The sequence below is a fragment of the Coturnix japonica genome, chromosome 1 (assembly GCF_054131305.1).
Source record: "Coturnix japonica strain WE chromosome 1, WE-NBRP24, whole genome shotgun sequence".
Lineage (NCBI taxonomy): Eukaryota > Metazoa > Chordata > Aves > Galliformes > Phasianidae > Coturnix > Coturnix japonica.
In genome coordinates, this window is record NC_140663.1 from 151941488 (window position 1) to 151961839 (window position 20352).

General features: G+C 39.2%; 1 protein-coding gene across 13 annotated transcripts in view; it reads right to left on the bottom strand.

Annotated features, from left to right (window-relative positions):
• EPSTI1 (epithelial stromal interaction 1) overlaps positions 1-19964 on the bottom strand; it is a 47102-nt gene extending 27138 nt beyond the window's left edge. Inside the window, exons 1-7 of one of the 13 annotated variants that reach the window (XR_014948609.1) lie at positions 19613-19771; positions 19247-19365; positions 11066-11205; positions 8806-8864; positions 7002-7085; positions 3281-3354; positions 2441-2524 (exon numbers count right to left, since the gene is read on the bottom strand). Coding sequence is in view for 5 of the 13 variants with exons in the window: in XM_085554394.1 (XP_085410520.1) it covers positions 2405-2524; positions 3281-3354; positions 7002-7085; positions 8806-8864; positions 19247-19365; positions 19613-19708 (552 nt within the window). In the remaining 8 variants the exon portion in view is untranslated. Of the gene's footprint in view, positions 1-2372; positions 2525-3280; positions 3355-7001; positions 7086-8805; positions 8865-11065; positions 11206-19246; positions 19366-19612 lie in introns of those variants that run through there. The other 12 variants (XM_085554390.1, XR_014948607.1, XR_014948604.1 and 9 more) reach the window with 12 other exon arrangements.
• Between the last annotated feature and the right edge of the window lie 388 nt (positions 19965-20352).

Sequence of the window (20352 nt, forward strand, 5' to 3'; positions counted from 1 at the left end):
TAATGAGAAAATAATGCTGCTTCTCCTGTATTCCTACACTTTCTGGAGATCAGACACACATCTGAGCAGAAGGAAGAAATACAGAAACAGGAACTCCCCTGCTAACACTACAAAATATCTGTAAAATTATTTCTGAGAGCACTCTAGCTTAAAGATAAAGAAAAGCCAAATTTATGCAGTCTGGGGTTACCCTGTGGACAAATCAAACCAGTCCCAGGATGCGATGCCTGATGATGCCTGCACAAGCAATCCCAAATTCCACTCACCGCTAAAAACAGAGACATGCAGATTTCACACAGACTGATCCTATGGAATATAAAATGATGAGGGGAGGACCAACCTTCTGTCTGGGAGATGGAGAGAGACAAAGTCTATGCCAAGTGTGTTGTTCTTCCAGCAGCAAAACTCATGGTCAGTTAAAGAATACCAGGGACAGGCAGAGGAACTCTTGTACACAGTCACACAGACCTTCCATATTTGAATATTGCTTTGGCAGATGCTCATTTTTTTTATCACACAGATAAAAGAAGAGTAGATGTTGCTTTTCTGTGCAGAGCAAGTACTTAAGCACTGACACAAAAAACTCTAAGTCTGTTGGGCTTCAACATTAGCATTTGTTGGTGAAGTGGTTTTCCAGTTGTGAAAGTATGAGGGTCTTCGTCAATAAAGTCAGTTAGCCAGCGTGTCCTTTCAGACTGTTAGACAATTTGTCTTTTGTTGAGCAAAAAGATTGGTCAGCAAGAATGTGGAGCTGCAGAAGGACCTGCTCTCCAGTGATGCCTTGCAGGTCTGGTAGCCTACAAATCTATAGCTATGACAGAATTTTTCTCTTCTTTGGAAACCTATAGTGCCTTTAGAACCAGCTCTTAAAACTCATTTTGTGTCATATGTAGGTCTCTGGAGCCTTTCACCTGGATGCTGGATGCTGGACCGACAAATCAATGCCTTCTAATGATTTTCTAGCATGCTCTTCTTATACAGAGTTGACTTTTTAATATCTTATTACATTCCAAGAAAGAACTCTAATCAGTTTAATTACTATTATAGAAGACAATCCAAATACACAAATTAAGATTAATCGTGACATTTCATGCTTTATGTTTTGTTTGCTTGCTTTGTGGGTGTAAGTTTATTTGTTCAAATTAAACAGTTTGTTTGGCAAAGACATTTGCCATAATGTTGCACTCTCTTTTAGAAGAAACTGATAGTTACAGTTTTACTGTCTACAACATCTATAAAGATTTTATAATCTGTGGGTGTGAAGGTAAGAAATTAAAGAGCATGAAAAGAAAACAGATACATCAACATATTTTCTATTTTCTAGGTATAACTACAAATTATTGCAGTCTTGCAACACTCTTCTTCTCCAATGCCCATGGGCAAACAACATATATTTAATAGCTGAATAAAATATAATGAATCCCTGTTCTACCATTGCTATTGCCATTGCTTCTGGAGCTATACGTGAACTGGCAACTGGTAATGAGATTTTCAGATGTTACTACTTACTGCCCATGGGAGTTATTGTGTATGGGCTTATTACCAAAGACTAATAGTAACCACAAAAAGACTGGGAACAGAGTGAGCCTCATCCAGAGGCAATTCAGGTTATTTTTGTTTGTATACCTCCTTGCACACAATCTAGTAGTGATGATTTGGGAATTAACTCTCAGCCTTCAGCTTCCACACAGAAGATCATTTTTATTGTTTTGCAAACTTGAAATCTCCCTTTCCCTTGTTACTATTGTACACATCAGTACCATGTTTCTCTTCTTCTTTTTCATTTAAATTCCATGTTACATTTTCAACCAAGTGCTACTTGGCTTCCACCAAGGAGTAATGAATGAATTTTTCCGCTGGCTTATAGAGCACAATACAACAAATTGTTGTGGAAATAACTCAGAGACAAACAAATGTAAATAAAATTGAAGAATTGAAAGTGAGCAGTCACTAGTGCCAACATATGGCCAATACTAGCAGGGAAAGTGATCTTACATTTTAGTAACACACCTGAATGTGCAAGCTACATCGGCTGGAGAGGTACTAGTATTTCAGTACAACTCAGCACAATGCAGTTAGACTATAATAACATTTTCATGCTTTGAATATATTTTCCACCATGACAGGCTGAATTTTCTTGGATTCTTCCTGTATGCAGACCATTGAAGATTACTCTGTGCCACTTGTCACAGCCAAATCTTACAGCAAGAGCTTATGCCAAAATCAGTTTTATAAGCTGTATCAATATTCACAATGGTATCCTGACCCTAGTGCTCCCTAACTCTTCAGGTTGAGTGCAACCAAATTGCTGATGGGCCAAAGGAAGTCACAAACCCAAAAGAATGTTAGGCCAAATATTCTGGATTTCCTACCTGTATGATGCTATATAGGACAACCATTTCATTCAATGAGCATCTGTTATATGGTTCCAAATCTCTACCTTTTCTCTCTGAACTGCTTTCTTTTTCAGGATTTCAGCTTCTTCAGCTGCTTTTCTTGCTTTCACATATTCTTCTCTCTTGCACTATGTGACATAAATACAAAAAAATATTTCACGGATGTACATACAAAGAATACATAAGGTAATTTCACTTGACTCTCGTGTTTCAAAGAATCATAGAATGGCTTGAATTGGAAGGGACCTCAAGAATCATCAAGCTCCAACCCCTTTGCCATAGGCAGGGCCACCAACGTGCACATTTAATACTAAATCAGAGTTTCAATCTTTCAAACAGTTTCCAAAGTGTTTGATCAAAGGGCTCCAGAATTTTTTCTTAAAATGAGACACTGAATAAGACAGACTGTGCAATCGTTACTTCAAATATTGGTTTAAGGAAAGTTAAGAAATCTGGCACTGATAAATGGTCATCCATGCAAGGAATACACAGATGTCTGGTAACTTACAAGCATTTATAACTTTTATAACAGGATCTACTATGTACTAACAGAACTGAATGAGGGATATGCATTGATTAATTTAAATCAAGCAAAATTGTAGGCAGCATGCTGGAAGATACAGAGGGGTAAGCAAGTGGCTTTGCAGTTGCACTGGTTATCATTTGAGATACGATCTATGATATGGCTTGCTACATATTTAGGGACAGATTTCTCATTTTCTTTGGTGCGGATCATTTGTTTCTAGTTTTCTGTAGCTCTCTAGGTTTCAGGACTTTCTTTTGTTGAGCAGCTGTGAGTTTATTTTATAGTCATGTGAAACAGCTCATGAAAAGGTTTTTTTTCTGAATTCTCAAAGTAAACAAACAAATTTATTCTTACTGACCTTTTGTTGGTATTTAGATTGTGTGAACATCATTTGCTGCTTTTGCCTTGCTTGAGCCTCTGATTCTTCTCCTCCTTAAAAACAAAGCACAAATTGCATTTTCCACAAGTATTTAAAGTTAAAATGTCAATCATTTCAGAACAGAGCAATATAACAGATGGAATGTACATATATACAGAACATTTTTCATAATTACAAACACTGTCTGACATTAAAGAGAACAGGCATGAGACCTTTTTGATCATTGTAGCCATCCGTCAAAAGCACAAGCTCGCTATTTGCAGAGCATCCACTGTATCACCCACTCTACTAGCAAATATATCCGTCTGCCTATGATCAGTTTACTGAGAAACTATTCAATTTTCAGAAGATCTATCTTCTGCTTTGCAGATGATTCTTGATTTTCAGACCTAGCTCACCCCACCTTTGCTCAGTGTCACGCGTGCATATAGAGTCAGAAACTTTATTGCCAAAAAGATTCTTCCTTATTATATTTAGGGGCATGGAGATTCTGATAACGGTAATGGGATGCTATCTTTTGAATATCTTTTTAGCAATATCTTGAGGCTTGAGGGAGAATCCCCTTTCTGAAATAGTAATAAAACCTTTTCCCACCGACCTGATATTCATAACCAGTTAACAGAAGGTGCTCTTTCCAAAGGCACATGCTCTCTTCTGAGAGCATCTAAACCTCCAGTCATGATGTTCAATCTTCAATTATAAAATAAATTAAAAAAAAAAAAAAAAAAAAAGATAAAAGAACAAATAGAAGTTGATAGAGCATAAGGGATGGATGGAGTGATTTTGTTTCAATTATTCTGCTTTATTATTTTCCAAGGTATTTTCTTGCCTTAGGAAAGCCAGTAATTTATTCCCAGGGCTGCTGGAAACAAACAAACAAACAGAAAATAAACAAGAGCAGCCCCCACCTCATTCTGAGGACGAGGGCTGTATTTTCACCTACTGATTTCCTGTGGAATTCCCCCCATATAAGTACTAATTCAATAGAATCAGCCAGACCAATCTGTCCTGAAATGTTAAGAAAACCCTACTAGATCCTTCAGGATGGCTTATCCCAGAGTAAAAGTAGCGTTCTCCAGTTGTGTGCTTTTGTGAGGTTCAGTAAATGGAACATCACTCCCCGAAGTGTGGAAACATTCCTGTGTATACAACAAACTCCATAGAAGTGTACATTCAATAAAGAATTTCCATGCAGAATACAAGCAACAAGCTTACAGTAGCAACAAGCATGCAGTTGGCACTGTAGAGTGTCTCATCTCCAGGTGCAGGAAATAAAATTGCTGTTATACATATTCGGAAACCTTCTGGATGCTCAGTATTTCTTTCTCACCTGTTGTTGGCAACATTAAACACACTTGCATTCATTGTGTGGTTCTGCATGTACTGCCGGGCATCAGCTCTAAATAAGTATTTTACTTATGATTATCAGCCATTGCCTACAGCCTTTCAGACATGTTTAATTCTTTTAAGTTGGCTTGACTGTAATATATCAAATGTTTCACTGAAGTCAGAATATGTTATGATTGGCTTTGTACAATATGATGGGAAAGGAGCAATTGCATTTGCTAAGCATAATCTGTTTCTCCACTTACTGCTCATGAAAGAGGGTGGCACTTGCATCATACATTGCTCTCATTCTTTCATGGCACCTGAAAGTTTGCCAGTCTAATACTAAAGAGTTGAAATCCAGAATACTTATTTATCAATGGAAAGAATGAATATTAAGGAACTTCAAGAATTCTCTGAAGATTTCAACTAGATGAGTATTATCACTTTGAGAAAATAAGATAATTTTTTTTTAACTTAAAGAGTTAAAACTCTTGCAGTTGTGAAATTAGAGTTGCTACTTATTTACTTTTTTCTCCTTCTTTGAGATCTCTTCTGTTCCAAATTTGTTCCTCTGGGAATCCTAACACCTAATAATCCTTGCACTTTACCTCTTTCCAGAGGCACTTAACATAGTGCATGTGCCTCAGTCTCCAAGGGTCTTTCTAAGTGGCAGCCAGACAGCGACCGAAGAGCTCATCTAGCCTCCTTGAATTCTTTCAGAAGCTTTTTGCTTTCTTTCCCCAGAATATTTTCAAATGTGGTGAAATCATAGGAAGTTAATATTCCCCCTAGCCACTGTAGCTTTTCTGCCATGTCCCCTGTCACACAGTCAATCTGTACACTTTCTGAATAGACACCACATATAGACTTTCTTTATTCAGACTTCTCTTTCTTCAGCAGTGAGCTTTGTGGTCTCCTTGGGACACAAACGTATCTTCTAGGAGCTGCTCATAGGTGGTAAGCAGCTTTTATGCATTAACACATAGTCCACATCTGGCCACGTGATGGGGAACACAGCATGTCACCACCCTGCAAGGTAGGCTTCTCTGCCAACAGATGGGACTCACACTGCAGGGTAAAATAAATGTGGGTCTAATGTCATCTTAATCCCAGAAACAAAGCTGTGCTGTGGAGTCAGTTAAGTTTCTCCAACTCCCACCTTTTAACAACTTTTGTATGCAGAAATTCACCCTGAACTAATCTTGGGTAGAATGACAAAGAACACACTTAATTCCCAAGAAGCTGAGACAGACAATGGCCTGTACTGCAGTCCCCAAAATCTCCTGTGCCAGCCAAGAGAAGGAAGAGGAGCTCTATGTTTACAAAACTAATAAAGGCATCACTGTAATCATTCACTCTGTCACAGTGAGTGTTGTCTCATTTCTACTAGTGGTGGCCTTCAAGATTATCCCTCTTTTCTGCCCAACTCCTTGCCATGTTCTATGCAGATGATGCTTTCAAGTTTTGTCTTGTCAGCAAGTTTCATCAGCCCTCTTCCACTTTCTGTGCTAAAGACATTAAAGAAAGATATTAAAAGAAGATAGGTCTGAACACTGATACTTGAAAAGCATTTCTATTAAACTTCTTGCTGTCCTATTGCATGTAAAAGACTGGGGATGGGTTATTTCAATTCTTTTTTTAAAAAACTAACTGCCAGAAAGGACTATATTAAATGTTTTATAGTGGTTACGATCAAAAAGATCTACTACGGTTCCTCTCACTTGTCAAGAAAAAAAGTAGTTGGTTATTGTACCAAATGCATCAGTTCAATTCAGCATGACCTAAGCTCATGCAGCTTTTTATCCTGTTTTTCACTTACCTACCTCTTTAGATGTTTTTAAAAGAAATTAGTAACAGAGAGCTTCGTGCACATGCAGACTGCAAAAGCCTGAAGCTGCAGGGATCACTTTTGCCTTCTCAAAAACCAGCATGAGTATTGGCCCTAAACTGGGAAGAGTATTTTTATAGATAACCAGAGGGTCTCCAGCACATGCTGTCCACCTGCACACTAATGCCATATGTGCATCACCCAGGAGACATCAACCAGACAGTGTTCCCAGCAGGCGGGCTCATCAACTCTTTTTTCCCCAAATGTAAGTACAGATTTTCTACAATAATGTTGACAGATTTGAGTGACATTCTGTGCTGTTTTGCTTCAGAAACATCTTCATTGCCATGACCATCAAAAAGGACAGAGAGTAGACAGCAGGCTCAACTCAACCCTTATTGACATTGAATCTCATTAATAAGTAGCATGTGAGAAAAACAGTGAAAGATGTCTTATGTATTAAAAGACATATATGGTAAATATATTATAGAAAAAAAATAATATTGATTTTGCAATTCACAATAGCTGATTTACACGTCTCACCCAGTCTCTGTGGAGGCAACTTAATTGGTCCTGGCCTGTGCGTTTCTTTCCACCGCTCCAGGTCATCTAGTTCTTTCTTAGCAACTGAGAGGGTACAAAAAGAAACGAATACATGGAAGTTAGAAGCCATCCTGAAAAACAGGTAGTATTAGCTGTGTGGAGCAATTAGAACTCATCCGTGACAGTCACCCTTGTTCTATGGAATGCAGACAACCCTTCAACAGGTTACACAGACACTGGGGAAGCGAACATTTTTGTGAACTCAAGACTGAATGGTAAGAACAGTTCATGTTTCTTGAAGTCATGTTTCTTAAATAAGAATGGGAAGTATGCACGGTTCAATTACAAACTGTCCACAAGCAAGATGAGTGGCAATCTCCCAGTGTGGTCAGTGGGAATGTAATCAGTACGGCTGGTAGTGCTGGGAGGCTTTTGGAGTCAACGCTATGGAATGGCTGGTTGATTAAATTGCTCTACAGAATCAAATGACAGAGAAAAAGGCAATTTCCTTCAACAGTAAATACCAAAAAGGCTATGGAACGAAGATCTGCATTTTAAAGTAGGACCTCAGTTGTTCAGTCCAATTAGCCACATGAACTATATTTTCTAATGCCAAGCTACAGCAAACAAATGCTCTAAAAGGATAAATCCGGGCCATGGGCAGGTCTCTAAAGAGCCCAAAGACCGACACCAGCTTCTCATTTCACCTCTAAAAAAATCCCTTAGGTAGAGACTGGATTCAATGAGGCCTCATTTTCTGCTGCTCCCTAAGGCAGAAGAAGGCTGCTTGCTTGAGACCTTTCATATTGGCAGCACAGAGTGAAAGCAGACCTTTATTAAAGCAACAGTACCTACACTCTTCAAGTCAGTCAGCTCTAAGTTGATCTGCTTTAATTCCTCCTTCCAGAGAATTATGGCTTGGTTCAGTGGAAACTCATTTTCTTTTTTGCAGTGAAAGGAAGATCTGCTCCACACTAGCCTGCCAACAAATCATTTCAGCCAAACTCACAATGTTTAAGAAGAAATGCTTTCACTGCATTATTTCCTTGAGGACTCAAAATGTGAGGAGCACTGACTGACACTCCCTAGCTGTCATATTCTGCACAGATAAACAACAAGGAGTGCAGGACGGTAATGTTTGGTCAGGTCTGCACACAGAATTTATTTCATGGCTCTTTCATAACAAGTCTGGCCAATGAAAGCTTTTTAACACATCTTTGTGGTACAGTTGTGGGGTGTTCCTGCTTACTTACTTTCAGCAGTAAGACTTGAAGCCAAGCAACATTGACCTTATATAACCACAGATAACTTGCTATCTCAAATCCTCCTCACCTTCATTAAGAGATCCACATACAACCTTTAAACAGGGATTCAAGAACCAACCAAGATAGCATGGTTCTTGTTCCTTTAGCTTCCACATGAGAACACTTGCAAAAATATTTCATACGTGTATTTTGATTCTTCCTCCCTATAACCTATCGAGTCTTCAAAGCTAAATCCAATCCTGCTAATGTAGTTTTGAGCTAATTTCAGATGAGAATTGAACAAGTCAGTTTGAGTAGCAACAGCACTGCTATTACCACAAACCTCTTCCTGAAGAAGCCTTACTTTGCGTGAAGTTGAGTCAGATTAGACTTTAATCTTAAGAAAAGCCTACAGGGAGATGCTCATAGTCTTGACTATACATTCATAGCTGCACACACAAGAAGTATTGAAAAGTTGAGGATTAAAGTAGCAAGGGCAATAAAGTACAGAAAAGCTAAACTTATTCAAGGAAACACAATGTACGAGAAACTCAACTTACTTTGCTGCAACTTATTTCTTCTAGTTTCATTTGGAGTTATCAAGACATACAAGTTGACTCTAGAATGAAAGAAAACAGTCTTATGATTCTTGTCTACAAAAATAAAACAACCAACAAAACATACAACTGTACTGTAAGGGGTTTCCTTTGTCAGTGAGGTTGGTGCTCTACTTTTGTAGCAAACATCATCATAACAAAACCAACGTTTACTTTGATTAAGCTCTTCAAGAATATATTTGGAGTTAACAGCAAACACCAAAGATAAAATTTTCAGAAACTTTTAGTATAGATTTTACTTTTCTTATTAAAGTCTCACTCTAGACTGCAGACTTCAAATCTCAGCCATTACAAACCAAATGGCTTCCTCAAGCCAAGAAATAGAGGACTACTTCCCCAAAATGGCTATCAGTGCCTTCCAGCACAGATTGCTCAAGCTCAGAGGAAGACTACAATCTATAGGGAAGAGCATTTGTGTTGGCTACCCTACCCCATACCTCGAAGGCACTTGGGCATCTCATGCATTTAGTAAGTCTGTCAAAAAGTTGTTAAAGGTGTGCACAAAGTCCTGTTCTTTGTCATGGTCTTATGTGACTTGACCAGATCAAGCCTCGGTTTCCTTGTCACACTTGTGTTTGTCTGGCACCAGGAATTCTTTGGGCATATTTATTTTACTGTCATACCTAAGGTGTAACTCACTGAACAAGGGCAGAGGACCTGTTTTGTTAGGCTGAATTCAAAACACAGTTACTGACTCAAAGAGCTATCAATCTAATGTGACAACAAAGAAAGAGAATAGGCTTTGGAGTGTATTAGAGACTGGAGGTGATCAAATGAGTGATGAAAGCATGTCAGTTCCACTTGGAGGAAATGTTTTTTATCTACACAGTATATTGTGTGGATAGAAGTATACATTGTCAGTGCTCCAGTTCAGCAAAAGCAAAACCTCAAGGGTGCAGATTCACCAGGCCTGCATGGAGCAGTGGTTGCTCCACATAGCAGAGTACACTCACATCTCTACAGTATTCAGCATGGTTTTATCTGCACTGGTATTTTATTTCATGTTATCATGGGGAAGGCAGAAGAATAAGGGCAGAAAACAAAGAATAATGAGGGATGAAGACTGAGCCCTTTAAAAGAGAAAAGGGCCACGGGGGGTGGCTAGAGGACAAGCTAGGAAGCAAGGAGAGCTCAGCTGGCTCTGGAAAAGTAATGAGAGAAGGAAGTCTGAAACACAGCCTACAAAGAGGAATGAAAATCATGCAGAGATCAAAGGGCAAAAAGCTGTCCACTGTCATATCACTGTAATTCAGAGTTTGGGGAGGAAAGTATTTACGTCCAATTACTTGTTTTTCTTTGAAGACTTCGTCTACGATGATGTGGATTAATTTATGAGATTAAATTAGTGAAGATTGAGCTGTGAGCTTTAATGGTGCCACTTAATGTGGTCCCTTCCCTGCTTTCCAACTTACTCTGGTGCCCAGTAAGACCAATACTGGCATCTCCACTGAGCTGCAGACATACAGAGGGCCCCTACAGCATTCATTGTATAATTTCAACTGTTACTTAAAAGATGTTTTGACAACCTGTCTTCCTGTGCATGATATAACTTAACATGTTTTGATGGTTTTTCAGATTTCCCTTTGTTTGACTGAATAGCAGCTTATAGAATTTACCTCAAATTACCCACACAAACTGTTATACAGTTTATCAGATGCAAGAATTTTTATTGCTTTGTGTTTTTTTCTTAGTTGTTTCAAATATTAATACCACATTTATCTTCAGTTCATACACACAAAAAAATGTACATACGTTTCACAGTATTCTTTCTTACTTTGCCACTGAAAAAAATGTCTGGAATTGTTGTTTCAAGACTACATGCTTTTCCTCCAAAAAATATATCAGCACATTTAAGACATCCAAATCTCTTATGTTGCAAATCAGTTTTTATGTCATCAGATGTACTTTGATACCTTAAAAGACTTTTTTCTACATTAGAAATCCAATTAAAAAGACAACAACTCTGTGTGTCTGCACATGTTTAAGAATCATGACATCAAATCAAACCTTTGAGCAATGATTCATTTCCTTTGTCTGCTTTTGCTCTTTGTCTAGAAGGCTTCAAGTCCAGAGGGCCACTTTTCTGATAACAGAACATGGCCATTATCCAGGAGTTCAAAAGGATGGCACATGAAATATAGCAAAGATTAATCAGTTTATGAAAGAGATAGAGGTGAGAGCAGCAACACAGAACTACACTTACTGAAAGAGAAAGCTCAGCTCTGTTTTCCAAAGAGCAAAGTAAGAGCCACTGTGGTTAAAAGTGCTTGTTTAAAGGCCAGTTTCATTTCCATGTTACTGGAACAAAAATAAAGTTCAAACAAAATGAAGATCTCAAGTCTCCTGCAGGGGAAGGAAAGGAAGAACAGAATATCAAATTTCCGTTTTCTAGTATTTAAAACCTAGTGTTTATATATAGATATGCTTTGTTCAAGTCCAACTTAAAAAAAACCAAAAACATACCATAAGTAATCTTATCTAATTTGATAGTATTCACCTTTGTTTCTCTGGAAAGATAGACAATTAAGAGCTTAACTTTGGGTACTGGGATCAGGGAAAGGAAGAGTTAGAATGTTAGTTATGAAGTCCTACATAATCCACTAGCAGAAAAGACATCAGAGAATTTAACTTATCTGGTTTCCAAATGCTGGTTCTTACTGTTCTTACTACGGCTAAAGTTTATCTTTGAGAGATAATTATTTTATAAATAAAAAGATGCAAGTCATGGCGAATAGGGGAGGTTTTATTTGGTTTACATTCTCCACAGAAAAGAGGAACATATTTGCTAATTACTCAGATTGTATATATAACCTAGTACGACAATGCACAGTCACCAAAGGATTATTATCTCTTTACCAATATATACAATTAGACAGAAAGATCTTTCAGTCAGGAGAACCATATACAGAAAATTGGCCAGGATAGTTTACAGTTGGAATTATCATCAACACAGAGAACACTACGTCTGCCATCTTAAATTCATAAGCTGACAGGTAACTCAACAAATTTAATTTATGCTGCTTAAAGACTAGTCTTCAGTATTTTCAAGGGTGCAGGCCACAGAAGCGTTTGCTCTACTTTCCTTTAGGTTTGTATAAAATTGATTGTTTCTAAAGTTGAACAAACGCACGGGAACTGCAGATCAACTATAACGTTTTTTGCAGAGCTGTGCTCTTCAGTTTTTCCTCAAGCCCACTCCAGCTACCACCGGGGAGCCTTCCAAATGAAGTGTGAAATAGTTTAAAGAGTTACAAAAGTAATGGCTGTTATAAACTCTTTCCAGTTCCACCGCGTTTTACACTGCTGGCACATCAGTACATGAATACCACAAAGTTGAAAACTAAATATTTTGCTCTGCTGTGCAATGCACTGCCTGCATCCAATAAGAGCCAGAAACCAAGGAGCATGTAAGGGAGAGCAACACAAATGACTAAAGCCTGGGGAAAAAATGGGCAAGTTCAGCCCAGAGGAAGGACTCAAGGGAGCCAGCGCAATCATCTGCATATGAACCACTGAAAGGAAAAGGATCCTTTATATTCAGTAGTCAGTGAAGAGAGAATCACAAGGGAAAAATACACAGGCATGTAGACATGTACTCACACATGTTGTATGGGCATGTCTGAGAAAATCTTTTCCTCTTTCCGCAACACGTGCTTTATATGTATGCTTAACTTATTATGGGAAAGATACAGATGAAATACTGCATTAAATAATATATTAACTACTGACTTTAAGAGGGAAAAAAAAGGAACAAACTGCCCAAGGACAATCACATTCTTCGTCAAATACAAGCCACAGTGAACTCTGCATCTGAGTATTAGGAACAGTGAAGTCAGTGTCACCACAAACTATTATTCTCACCGATGCTCCTATAGAATCATGGAAACATAGAATTGCTCAGGTTGGAAATGACCATAAAGATCAAGTCCAACATACTACCCTGACTCTATCAACCCCCTGCTAAATCATGTCCCTGAGCACCACGTCCAAATGGTTTTTAAACACATCCAGGGATGGTGACTCAACCACCTTACTGGAGAGCCTATTCTGGTGCTACACCTCATGGAACAGCCATATTCTGCTAAGCACCGTGGAAGCTGCCAAATCAGTAGGCTACAGGACTCCAAACCCCATTGAGCAGACAGAAACTGTACTGTTGGTATTTGTGATTTGCTGTACATGGGCAGCCAGATGCTAACAATAACCAGCAGCCCTAGCAACAGATTTGTTGTGCAACATCCTTGGTGCCCAGGAGGTGTACAGTTCTCATGTGTTGGTTTGGGGTTCTGGCTTTCCATTTTTATGAGCAACAGCATCTTACCAGTTCACAGCTCAGAAGCAAAAGTGAATTACTGATGCTTAACATTATATGCTGCCTGAATAATGCTAGCACTCTTAACATGAGAGACTGAAAATAAACTGCTTTAGCAAAAAATGTTTATCACAAAAATCTGTGTCCATGAGTTTGGTCCTGTGGTTGCTACAGGCTAGGAATGCACTTTATTGCTGCAGCTCAGCTGACGTCTGGAAACTCAGAGAATTAGGATAACTTAGTTCTGTATCTGGTCCCTCTGTTTAGCTAAAGCTTTCATTAAAACACCAACATTTTTGACATAGTAAGGCCTAAGGATAAAGCAAAATGCTATACCCTGAAGAAGTTAACCTGTACTGGGAATAAGTGAGAAGGAAAAAAGCAGCAGGGGAAGATTAAAGAGAAGGCTTGAGTCAGAAATAAGCACTAAAACTACAGACATGCACGTGAATATCAACTCTAATACACAAAAGCTGAGAACTTCTTGAAATTAAAAACTGGTCCAAAGAGTAAAACCAAAACTCAGAACTGAATTTCTAAGAGTTAAGATAGAGCTTAGACTCAGCAGCTTGCTTTGGGCTTGGTATATGACAGCAGCTCGGGAAGAACGGCAGGTGCTTCACCCATCAACCCATTTGGTGCAGTAAATCCATGAGTGCTGCAAGACGATCTCAGCCACCTTCAAAAGCTGCAAGGAAATTGTCACAGCAATGGATCAAACCAGCAGCCAAAGGGTAGCTCACAGCCTAGACTCGGCTTGCAGCACAGCTTTGTTGTGTGCATACACTTGTGGGCAGATTAAAACAACAGAGATAGTCTGTTGTGACTGTGAGGCTGAAAAACGAATTGGGTGAGAAAACTAGGAAACAAGATCTATGAGGAGAAGCTGAGGAAAATAAATATATTTAGTCTGGAGGAAGCTGAAGTAAGATCTCATCGCTTTCTACAGTTACCTGAAAGGAGCTGGCAGTGAAGAGGCTGTTGGTCCCTGTTCTCAGATAACAAGTTATAGAACATGAGGTAACAGCATCATATTGCCCCAGAGGTGGCTTAGATTGAACACCAGGAAGAATTTCTTCTCTGAGAGAATGGTCAAACATGAGAACAGGCTGCTGAGGGAGGTGGTGCAGCTCTATCCCTGGATGTATTTAAGAGGTGTGTGTACAGGACAGCAAGGGATGTGGCTTAGTAATGGGATTCAGTAGGTCAGGCTGACGGTTGGACCTGGGAATCTTGAAAGTCTTTTTTCAACCCACATAAATAGAAAGAAAGCACTGGAGCCCAAAAGGTTCATGAAGTTGGATTCTGTTTATACCATCTGCAGATCCCAAATCTGTTCAGTTGCCTTAATGCAGTGCAGTGCCAGGAATGTGGCAAGCACGCCAGAACCAGCTGGAACACCTGGAAATCCAAAACACTGAGTATCCCTACTAAAACAAGCCAGACATTGGGCTTGGCAGCATCAACACTGAGAAGAGTAAACCACAGCAGAGGTGTCCATGTGCCACTTCTTGTGTTAGCCAGCGTGCCTGGAGAGCTGAGCAGATCAGACTACCACAGGAAGATTAAGAGCTAAGCCAGTGGAATGTTCACCCCCACTTCTGCCACTTCTTTTTCAACAATATTCAGAGAATAATATGCTTCCTCTTCCTCTCACCCTTCAGTACTGTACTTGTCCTCTTATTGCCCCTGATCATGTATTAGTTTTCTTACCACAGCTCTTCATAGAATCATAGAATCACAAGGTTGGAAAGGACCTATAAGATCATCTAGTCCAACTCTTCTCCCTTTACCATATCTACAGAAAACCACTAACCCATATCTCCTAGCTCCCTATCCAGACGCCTCTTGAACTCTGCCAGGAATGGCGACTCCACCACCTCCCTGGGCAGGCCATTCCAGTGCCTGACCACTCTCTGAGAGAAAAGAGATGCACGTCAAATCTGACACAAATTAAGCTCTGCCTAGAATGTCTTCTAATATAAAGTTAGAAGAACTTCCTTCCTCACACCCCTACACACATGATGTGCACAGCAATCTCTAAATCTCACTGCGCAGTTATTCTCCTACTTGGTCTCAGCCTTGAACGTTTGGCTGGAGGTAAGGCCGGCTACCTGAGACACCAAAGTCAGGCATCTCTGAATTGCCTTGCTGGGCTGCAATGACTAGTACTTTACCTGGAAAGATACAGAAATAGGAGACTTCTTTTCCATGCAGCATATACAGTGATGAATTCTAAACAAATTGTTTCTAATTCAGATTATACATCTACAACTCCCACCAGTGGGCAAAAGGAGAACTTTGAGAAGGATTCTCCACCAGTTTAGTAGGCTAATTTGGAGCTATAACAAGAAGAAATTCCATATTGTAAAAGAAAATGAAAGATTTCAAAAGAAATGCTAAGGACAGACACTCTGTGAGCTACAGAGGAACTACATTACAGATTTTATTATTTTTTTTTAAATTCACTGTGAAGATCAGAAAAAGAAGGAAAGAAAGCCACGATATATTTGGCTTCTGCAGTCAAAGAACAAAATTATTCAAGTCAAGCATTCCAGTAACAGTTCTCCTTTCACATTGGTGGATAAGGGGCTATTAGCAGCAGTATGATGGTATATCTTCACATTGTATTACTTTGAATTCAATTTTTTTATTAATAAATATATTTTAACAGAACTGATATCATTTCCAGGTTTAAAGATGCCAAGGACAGGATGATGCTCCTGAATGGGGAGATGGACAATCACAATTTTATTTTATTTATTTTTTTTTCAGATGCCAGCTATTGTTCAGCCTCTAATTTGTCCAATTTTCTCCACCTTTTCTTTAGTACAGACATTTGTTTCTGAATAGATATGAACAGGGACAACTTGGGAAATCACTTTCTGCAAGTTAATTTCATGGTACTTAGCAGACAAAGTGAAGTAACTTAAATGCAAGCAGATTCAAGCACTTGTCATCGTGGTAGGTTTTTTTCTCTATAGCCTGAAGCCATATCTTGCACAGAACTGGAGGGAACAATATGCAAAGTTTAATTTCAATTTTTCATTTGAACAAGTATTTTTCATAACTTAATTAGAACCACTTTATTATCACTTTTCAGCCATATACAAGGGCTTATTATACAAGGGCTTTTCTAAAGCAAGAGAAGAATTACCATCTAATACCAGTTGCCCATCTTGCACTTTTTTTGAATGAGTTGAATTTGAATCTCAGCTCCTGGGTGAGGCTATAACATTTCATGTCCCACATGTATTTTGCGAGTCCAAGTGGCATGAAACATCACCTAATCCCACACTAAAACACTACTAAGGCGTTTTCTCACTTCCAGGCACTCCAAAGCACTGCCCAAGACATCTCGGAAAACAACACACCTAATCTACTCATTCACAAGCTTCAACAGAGGCTCAGATTCCTTTCTGTCAGCAAAACCAGATCCTGGCTGTTTCCAGAAAATAGTGAGCAACACATCAGTTGGAATAGAGCCACTTCTTGGCAAATAATTATCTTTCTTGTGCCCATCATGTTTCCTGTACAGCGCACATATCAGAAAGCCTTCAAGGTTCATCTTTTCTTCTTCTGACAACCTACAACACGAGCTCTGAAACTTCTCTGTTCAACTCTTTGCTATCCCAAAGCCTAAAATCTTGGGCTATTTTGAGAGCATGTTTGTAACTTAGTTTAGCAATAGCAAAAAAATAAAAATGAATGTTATAGTTTTTGTTTCAAGAATAGAGGTCTCTCCTTGTCAGCTTCAGCATTTCTAATACCTTCTACTAATTTAATCCATCTTCATCCCATTCACAGAATTGTAGAATCATGTAGGTTCAAAAAGACCTCTAAGATCAAACCTAACCATCTGTTTGACCTACCAAATCCCACTACTAAGCTATATATGTCCCTTACTGCCGCATTCATGACTCTTTAATACACACAGTTTTAGGGGTTGCACCACATCCTTGTGCAGCCTATTCCAATGCCTAACCACCCTCTCCATGAAAACATTCTTCCTGACTTTCAATCTAAACCTCCTCTGTCTCAACTCGAGGACACTACCTTGTGTCCTGTCACTTGTTACTTGAAAACAGAGACCAAAGGCCTTCTTGCTGCTACCTCCTTTCAGGTAGCTGTAGAGATTGATGGGGTCTCCCCTCAGTCTCTTCTTCTCGGGACTAAATAGTCTCCACAGCTGCTCCTTGTAGGTCTTATTTTCTTGTCCCTTTACTCACTTTGCTGCTCTTTTCCTCGAGTAGATAAGAAACCCTAGTGTTGTTCACTTTTTTAAGTGCTTGTTTACCTCTTGTATTGAGTGGTTGCTCTTTGATCCCACCTTTTTTTCCCATCCTCTTTCTCATTACCTTCAAACTACTGGAGACTTTAATTTGTACACTCCTGTTTCAGAATGAATTCTTTCTTTCATCTTATGAAGACACATAGAATCCTTCATATCATACAGTGAAAAATATTTGTTCAATCCTTGTAGTAAATATGTATCAGTTTTCTCTTTGCAAGCATTATATAAAGACAAAACAGGAAACAAGGCTTTTAATTATTCTTCCCCAAGAGTTTATTTGGTTTTACAGAGGAGTCAATCATTTGGTCACAATCTATATGAATATATTTGGAGCTCAGTCTAACCAAATAATTAAGCACATACCTATCTTTTACCACAGGGTTGAACCCCAGATCAAATTTTGGGCAAAAACAGTTACACCCACGGGAAAAGTTCCACTCACCACCCCCAGGAAAAAGAAAGACAAAAAGGAGGACAGGAAGGAAGGAAGAAAGGAAAGGATGGAAAGGTAGGAAAGAAAGGAGAGGAAGGGAGGGAGAGAAAAAGGAAGAAATAAGGAAAGAAAGAAAACATAGGACTAGTAGCTAAGGTGTTCTCACTGTACTGTGGATATACAGCAGTGTGGAGGAAAGCAAGACAGGAATTTTCATGCTTGGAAGTGGCACAAAATAAATACAGGCTTTAATTCAGGAATGGTGGTTTGCTTTGCTGAAAGTAAGGTGTTAAAATATCCACGGATTTCACAGCAGCTTAGCTCTTAGCAGTCTATGTATCATTACTACCTAGTAGACCACCATGGGTTACCATGGTAAGCTCCTGATTGAAGCTTATGATCAGCGGGCAGACAGTTCTTGCAAAGAGTGGTTCCACCTTCTTCTTAGAGAAAGATAGGAAAGGAAACTGAAATAGCTTTTAGAAGGCGGGGCCAGTTTCTGTCAGCTGCACTCTGAAAGACTGGGGGAAAAAGCAAGCTAAGCAAACTCAGTGTATAATAATAGCACTACATGCAGCGTTACTAACAGCTTAGAAAAAGCTATTTGGGGAAAAAGAACTGTAAATAATTACCTTTAGTCGACTAAGCACATGTTCACAAAGTACACATGCTACTGACAATTTCTATTCTGTACTATAACTGTAAGCTAGAGCTTATACTAGGTATAAGAGATTGTCACACACACACACACAGAAAAGAGACGGACAGTACATAGATGCCAATAAAACTTAAAATGATAGGAAGCTTTGGTTTTACTTTTGTCAGCATGAAGTTGTTAGAATAGAAGCTGTTCTGTGTTCTGGATTGCATTCAGATCAGTGCTGGAACAGAGCCTACATCCATCTCCTCAGCCAAAAGGAAGTATTTTGAGACTTCTCAGGATGAAATATTAGTAGAGAGAAAACAGGGAGGTGATTTGAAATTCTGGTTAGAAAAAGATTCCAAGAAACAGATGCTGTGTACAGCAATATCGAAAGTACAGAACCAGATGCTGTTGTTGTGTGCACTGCCAATGCTATCAGAACACACACCACATTCAAGCAGCCCCAGGGGTAAACCATACTATCACAAAACCTGTTAAAAGACCTCAGGTCCCATTTAGAAAGCACTGCTCATAGGTGGGCTTCTCCAAGAGCAGGAGAACGTGTTGCTTATGTGCTCAGTCCCTTTCACAGTCTCTCTATAAAGAATTTCTACATTTATGGGTGTACACTTTGAGTAAGGTGGAGAACAGGCACCCAATGCAAACAACACCTCTGTATCAGTGAAGCTCCTTTCTACTTACTGCTGCTCTTGCTGTTGTTGGTAAGTTGATGGTTGATTCCTTTTCTCTTCTCCAGACTTCATCAGCTGCTGGGAATTTCCAGCCTCCTCTGTTTGATTGCTATTATCCCCGAGGTAACCCTGAGGGCGAAACCATAGAATCATGAACGTTGGAAAAGACTACTAAGATCACCAAGTCTAACTATCAATCCATCATCTCCATGCCCACTAAACCATGTCTCTCAGTGCCACATCTACATGTTTCTTGAACACTCCCAGAGATGCTGACTCCACCACCTCCCTGGTCAACCTGTTCCAATACCTCTTTCTGAGAAGAAATTTTTTCAAATTTTAAACTTTAATCTCCTCTGCAATTTAAGACCATTACCTTTTGTCCTAAATGGGGAGCTGGAAGTGGCCGCTGTCCTGTACCTCCTGCCATCCCATATGAACTGCCTTCCCTCCACCCTCTGACTCCAGACATACTTGTCAGAAAGGAGGACTGCAGCTAAGGCTAGGGAAAAGCTCTGAACTAAGTTCCTTTATTTCAGTTTCAATTCCTTTTAAGTCCCACCCCTAGATGGACTTTGTGCATAATCCTCCAGCAGAACATCGACTGGATCATCTAAACCACAGTACTGTGTATGTCTAGAGGCAGAGTCATTGGCTGACTGGAAAGCTGATTTGTGCAAATAAAACAGACAAGATTTTGTGCAATCTCTGAATAGACTGATTCATCATAAGTAAGGGGAAATCTCACTGGTAGCCATATTCACAGCAAATTTTTTACACTAGCACTTCAAATTCTCTATGAGAGGGGATGAACAACTCTAGGTTTTTTGTTGACTTAAACCTTGCAGGAGTTTATGTAGGAAGATGAAAGTGAAACTAAAAACTAACTGATAAAACCTAAGGCAATGATCGTACAAAACTGCATTGCTGTCTTTCAGTTCTGCTTAGTCAGAAGTTTCTACTTCTGTCTTCCTAATTCTAAACATGAAATAAGAATAAATATACAATCTTATGCATAGATGCAGATCCCATTAGAACACTGAAAAAAAAACGGTTCTGTGACCAGGTTTTCTGACTGGCCAAACAGTCAAGGTCTTACAGGTTACACATACTTAC